At 31.1% G+C, this 6,281-nt stretch overlaps 3 protein-coding genes and 1 long non-coding RNA gene across 5 annotated transcripts in view; 3 read left to right on the forward strand and 1 right to left on the reverse strand.

Moving 5' to 3' along the window:
* The window catches only part of LOC102671923 (guanine nucleotide-releasing factor 2), an 85,882-nt gene extending 83,221 nt beyond the window's left edge, over positions 1-2,661 (reverse strand). The window contains exon 1 of the mRNA XM_031513042.1: positions 2,477-2,661. Coding sequence (XP_031368902.1) covers positions 2,477-2,510 — 34 coding nt within the window. The 5' untranslated portion in view covers positions 2,511-2,661. The remainder of the gene's footprint in view (positions 1-2,476) is intronic.
* Positions 1-6,281, forward strand: part of LOC116186300 — a 20,681-nt gene that overhangs the window by 7,111 nt on the left and 7,289 nt on the right. The window lies entirely within an intron of this gene.
* Positions 2,713-4,428, forward strand: LOC102671779 (leucine-rich repeat-containing protein 57). The gene has a single exon (XM_006608501.2). The coding sequence runs from the start codon at positions 3,255-3,257 to the stop codon at positions 3,969-3,971; it is 717 nt and encodes a 238-aa protein (XP_006608564.1). The 5' UTR covers positions 2,713-3,254; the 3' UTR covers positions 3,972-4,428.
* The window catches only part of LOC102671196 (polycomb protein Pcl), a 5,359-nt gene continuing 5,067 nt past the window's right edge, over positions 5,990-6,281 (forward strand). For both annotated transcript variants that reach the window (XM_006608498.2, XM_006608499.2), the window contains exon 1: positions 5,990-6,281. The gene's annotated coding sequence lies outside the window, so the exon portion shown is untranslated.

Consider the following 6,281-nt stretch of genomic DNA (forward strand, 5'->3'; position numbering starts at 1 on the left):
CTATAAGCATTTTTATCCCTGTTGCGAACGGAAGAAACCATCCCTTGGTAACGAGATTTTTTTCGAATGTAATTAGAGAATGTAGAGGAAGATAGAGCGATGCAGAGGAAGAATCTTTTTGAGATGCTCGCGATATCTGTCGAAGTGGATAGATGATATTATAGCGAGGATTTCGTTTATCTTTTTATATAAGTATATATATATATATATATATATATATATATATGTTTTAATAATTCGTAATTTTAGAATAATGTACAGAATGTGATTAGCTAAAAAAAAATGAAAATTTAAAAATTATAATTCTCTTGAAGCTCGTGAGCGACAAATTGAGAACCACTGTAAGTATAATTTATCGATGGGAACAACTTGACTGGCATTTCCTTGTCAATAATTGCAATAAATATCGATTATATTTTATTATATAATTTTCCTATCCATTCGATTTTAATTGTATAATTGATATATTGTATAATTTATATATTTAATTCTTTATTTAAAAAAAAATTAAAATTCTTTAAAAAAAAAATCATGAAAATAGAAATGTGTTTTGAATTTTTTATAAAGGAATTTCGTTAGATAAAAAAAAAGATGTTGGAAGAACACGAAAAAAAAAAAAAAATATACAAGTGATCAGCTTGTAAAAAGTTTGTGCTACTTTCAACTTGCCGCGACGCTAAAAGTACATTAAAAGTTCGGTAATCGATAATGACTCCAGCTTTTTGTCGACGTCTTTTTCTGCACGTCACGTATATCCTCTTTTTTTTCGTATATACTCTTTGACCGCGAAAAGGGAGGGGGAGGTATGTATTTTTCAGAAGCGAGATACGATGCCAAGGAACACGATAGAGATGCCATGATTTCAACCGGCAACAAATCAACTCGCATTAAACACAATTACCCAACGACAGATGACGTAGGGTACCGAGTTAGTTGCTACTCGTTATCCGGCAAATTGATCAAACTGCCTTTACTTAAGTGTATCTATCCATCACCAGCCCTACGAGGTCGAACGTATCAGTTCTGATAAGTTACGCACCTGTTATTACTATAATAATAAATTAAAATTACGAGTATATTTAAACATTATTCATTTTTTATTTTCGAATTTTAAAATTTATTACATTTAGAAATTAAATTGTGATAATTATATATTAATAAATGATAATTAAAATTATATTATTGCAAGATTTTGTATAATTATAATTAAATATATTAGTTACTCCTTGTTAGAAAATTTGAAAACACAAAATCATGAATTCCCAACAAATTCTAACATAAATATATAAATATCTCTTTCAATTAAAATGTTAATAATGTTAAAATTCCATGTATTTCAATTAAAATCTTTCATATTAAAATCGATATCATATTCATATCGTAAAATACGAATATCGATAAAATCGTGTGAACTTCGATATGAGATATCTATAGAAAATATATTAGTTAATAAATAAACAGTTCTCATGAAAATATTGTCGTACCGATACCGAGGTAACTCTTTGAAGGGTGCGAACGCGGGCTAGAAAACTCGTGACATGGGCAGCTGTTCGAATTACATTGAGCTCGCCCCTGGCGCGTGGACGGTTTATTGACACACTCTCCAGGCGACCGCGTATTATTACCAGCGTCGTGCATTTACCACGAAATATATGGCTCGTTTTTCAAGAAAGAAAGCGACCGGTGGAGCATCGAGACGAATCTCGGCTCTATAGACTAGTAGAGAGAGAAAATCAACAATGCTTTTACCTTTCGTAGCATTCTCTCCATTCTTCGCGCGGTCCTTCTTTTACATCGGACAGCATCGATTCTTTAAAATATAGATATTCGAAAACGCACATACGATGTTCTTTTAAACGACAGTTCAAGATATTTTTCAAGAGATTCTAATATCGAAGATGAATTCGTTAATTTTGTATGAAATTTTAAATCTTTAAAATTCGAATGATACAAGAGATAATCGATAGTCTCGATGAATCGAACGAAAGATGAGATTGTGAATGTTGATTTACCAAGCGATTATCGTTCATTTTGTAATTGGCATTCGTTGAACGCGATGTTTGTCGAAAAGTACATTATACATCTTTGAAAAAGCTAATTGTAATTGTTAAATATAAAATTAATATCTCTAGCAGTGGCACAATGTGAAACAAAGACGAAAGAAAGAAAGGGATGCGATATATAGAAACATGCTTACATTAGGTCACACGCATATGCTTTTGACGTTTCGCGTCCGGGTAGCGTCCGTGAAGGATTTCTTCACTAATATTTAGATTATCGATGGTAATTACTACAATGGCGTTCGATGATGTTAAATGTTATGAAAATTTTTTATAATACGTTCGTTTTTTGTGAACGAATAAAAACTTGACTGACAGAGGAAAAAAGAAGGATCACGGAGACCGGGTTCCGTCGTTGTTACAGAACATCATATTCGTTCTCTTTCATCGTAGGTCATAGTATAAGTATCACTTACCTGCATGCTTCTCCGACTTCGGCATGGAGGCCATAGCTAGCCGATAGTATGTCCTCTCGAACCACGACACTATCTCACTATTTCTACGAAAGACCGCATCGTAAACTACACACCAGTGGCTGCCGCGGCGTTTTCAGTCTGATGTAAACCCGACGTGCACCGCTACATCTTCGTTTGTCAGCCATCTTTCGGGGCGCGAGCGCGCGAACCGCCATCACGCGGCCAGAATTTGAACATAGTCAGCATCAGTCCAACATGGCCGACGGACTGTCATTCGGGTGACATATCATTCAATTTTCGATTCAAAAAGGATGCTCCTGAACGATTTTCACGAACGAAACATGTTTCACGGCTATTTTTATATAAAAGTGTAAACGACATTGATTAATTTGCAACGATTGACACCATAAGTATTGCCGTGTGAAAATTAATCGAAAGAGTGGCGACGCAACAACTGGTTTTGCTACGTTGATACAGTGGCACGCAAAAATCATTGTCCACCGATGATTGAATATAATCTGTAACAAAGTATAGTTCAATGTGTTTACATTATTATGAAAAAGTGTGAGTACTGAGCATCGATTGAAAATGTATAAAAATTATGTGAATTTTCTATAAATTAAATGATCGTTCATTAAAAAATAAAGTATTTGACAAAAATTATATTTCTGCTTCTCAAGGATTAATAAACATATTGACATAATTCACTTAAAAAGTGTAATATAAAATATATTTAGAAATAAGCATATGGGTTTATCTCGTTTTATGTCAACGAAAAATGGGAAATTCTGGTTTAAAACAGCATTACGAGACTGCAAAGAAAACCGGAACATTAAAATTATCACGAAGAAAACTCCACGAATTTCCACAAAATTTATTAGCTTTGGCACCGTTGCTACGTACATTGGATTTATCGGAAAACGAATTTGTTCATATTCCCGATAATATTGGTAATTTTACATTATTAAAACTATTGAATATTAATCATAACAAATTGACAACTTTACCCGAAGCACTTGGAGCATTGACAAAATTAGAATGTTTAAATGCAAGCGCGAATCAAATAAAAACTATCCCATGGTCATTGTCAAAACTAACACGATTGAAACAAGTTAACTTATCTGATAATCGTATAACCGAATTTCCTCCTATGTTTTGTGATTTAAAATTTCTGGATGTATTAGATCTATCGAAGAATCGAATTACGACAATCCCTGATGCGGCTGGAGCGTTACATATAGTTGAACTTAACCTCAATCAAAATCAGATATCAACTATATCTGAGAAATTGGCGGAATGTTCGCGCTTAAAAACATTAAGACTTGAAGAAAATTGTTTACAACTGAATGCAATACCTAGTAAAATTTTGAAAAATTCTAAAATTTCAGTCCTGTCTGTCGAAGGAAATTTATTTGAAATGAAACAATTTGCTAATCTTGATGGTTATGATAACTACATGGAAAGATATACTGCTGTAAAGAAAAAACTCTTTTAAGAGATATTTTAATGAACATTTTTTATTTATTACTGAATCTATTATAGGTAATTATCATACATATATAATTATTTTATAACATTGAAAATGATGCCGCATCGTGTTCGCGTAATTATACTCGATACCTGCGATAATATAATATAGAATATAATAAAATTTTCAAATTAATTGATAATAATGTTTTTAATAATGTGAATGCTTATACGAAAAAACATTTTTTTATAAGGCGTTCGTTAAATGAGCACGATAAACTATATAGAGATATATATAAAACCATTGATCTAATGCAGTACTCATACTAGATTATAATTTTTATTACACGGATTATAAAATGACATTCTAGTATTTCGTATCACACTGCAATTATTATAAAAATGTTCTTATACGCAATAATTACAATTCTTATGCATCGTTAAGATGCATAAATAAAATGTATTAAATAATAAAATATGTTTTATAAAAATCTTTTGTATTTTTTTTTTTTATATAACGCTTAATTATATGCAAATTAAAATAAGTACATAACATTCTTTTAAATCTCTTTATATATTGTAAAATATAAATATAATTAAAATTGTATGAAATATTTTCAAAATTATCGTAACCATTTATTATAAATATGCAAAATTATATCGTACAATTAAATAGTATAAATTAAATTTTGTAAAAATAAATTTCGTACTTATTTTTAATATATAATATTTTTATTCATTTCTTAATAATTTTTATCATAATTGTAATATATACAATTGGACGTATGCAAGCAAAATTATCTTACCATTGTAAGTGAAAAACAAATGATCTTTTGCATCCCAAAATGGCGTGTCTGGTCTTTACTTTCTCAACAGGAAGAGCTGCTGAAATTAAATAAAAAAAAATCGACAGGTGAGTTACGAGCAGTAAAAAAAGTTACATGTTTCAACTTCCAAGTTAGCAACCCTTCACTTGCGAATACGTGAGTAGCTTAACTATTACTTTGTTAGGCATAAGAGATTTGTATTCCACTCTTTTGCCGACTGAACAATTACAGCTAATTTTAGAGTGTATTCAATATTCGATGATCAGTTAATATGTGAATAACCAATGATCAGAAGCCTATATTGTTTTTATGTACTTATATTTTGTATAATTGTTTAAAATTATATTATTAAAGTCACATTATTTATACGTAAACAATATATGAAATCGTTTTATGAATTTATATTTTGTTTGCAAATTAATCACGGAAAGTAATTACAATTATAAAATTTAAAATAATTGATTATAGCATATAAAAATAATATTTTTTTCAATAAATCATTATATTTATTAGCAACAATATTTTCTTTTATACACTTTAAGATCTGTTTTGGATTATTTAAAGTGTAACAAAACTTATCCAGATCTAGGGTACAGACGACAAGAATCTTATGTATGGAAGATATACTACTCTAATTGTTGAAACATTTAAAGATATTAAGTGTATAACCAATTCTAAAATTCTTGACATTTTAAATTATAACCACAATCATTTATAATTATAATAGTATAACAAAATCTTTATCAACACTGTCATCAATTGTTTATATTATACTTGCACCACAATAGAACGTCCAACTAACGACCATGATCGTACATCAAAATTTAAATGCCCTGCACCATGTTGATCATAAATTTTTACGTATGCACCACACACAATATACGGCTTATAATATAGAAGTAATTTAAAAAAAAGTACATATACCATTCTTTTTATTTATAATTCATTTAATTTATTTTTTTTATTTAAAAATAATATTTCTTAAAAATATTTTGTATAGTTATTTAAATATCTCTATTAACAGAACATATATGAGGTTATAATACCTATGAAATGTAATTTTAGAAGTAAGATTCGTAATATTGATAAACTGTTTCCAAATAATCTTATAATGTTTCAGCTGCAATATTATACTTTCTAAACAAAACTAGTAAGTGTAACGCGAGAAATGGGCGTCCCTGTTTCGTTAGACATCCCTACGGGGAGCACTGCCACCACAGTAGCTTAGTTGACCATCGTAGTTTCTAGCAAGTGTTTCCCCGAACATGGCGGACGGTGCTTATTCGAATTTTCAAGGGACACAATGAAAGTGCACCGAGTTCGCGGCGGTGATGTCCGTGACTAAGGGCGTGTGGTAATCCTGAGGGTGGCTGACGTGGGTATCCGGACGCCGCTGTGATCGTTACGGTTGCATGCGTGCCGGCGTGTCGCCATCCTGACTTCACGAGATAGGGTTTTGCCGCGCCGCGATTGTGTGTCTCAGAGCTACCGACCGTGGCGGGGCCCCCATG

The sequence above is a fragment of the Apis dorsata genome, unplaced genomic scaffold, assembly GCF_000469605.1.
Source record: "Apis dorsata unplaced genomic scaffold, Apis dorsata 1.3 scaffold_37, whole genome shotgun sequence".
NCBI classification, from domain to species: Eukaryota; Metazoa; Arthropoda; class Insecta; order Hymenoptera; family Apidae; genus Apis; species Apis dorsata.

Excerpts from the sequence above, each read along its gene's own strand:
- LOC102671779 (XM_006608501.2), top strand. The coding sequence starts at position 3,255 with ATGGGAAATTCTGGTTTAAAACAGCATTACGAGACTGCAAAGAAAACC.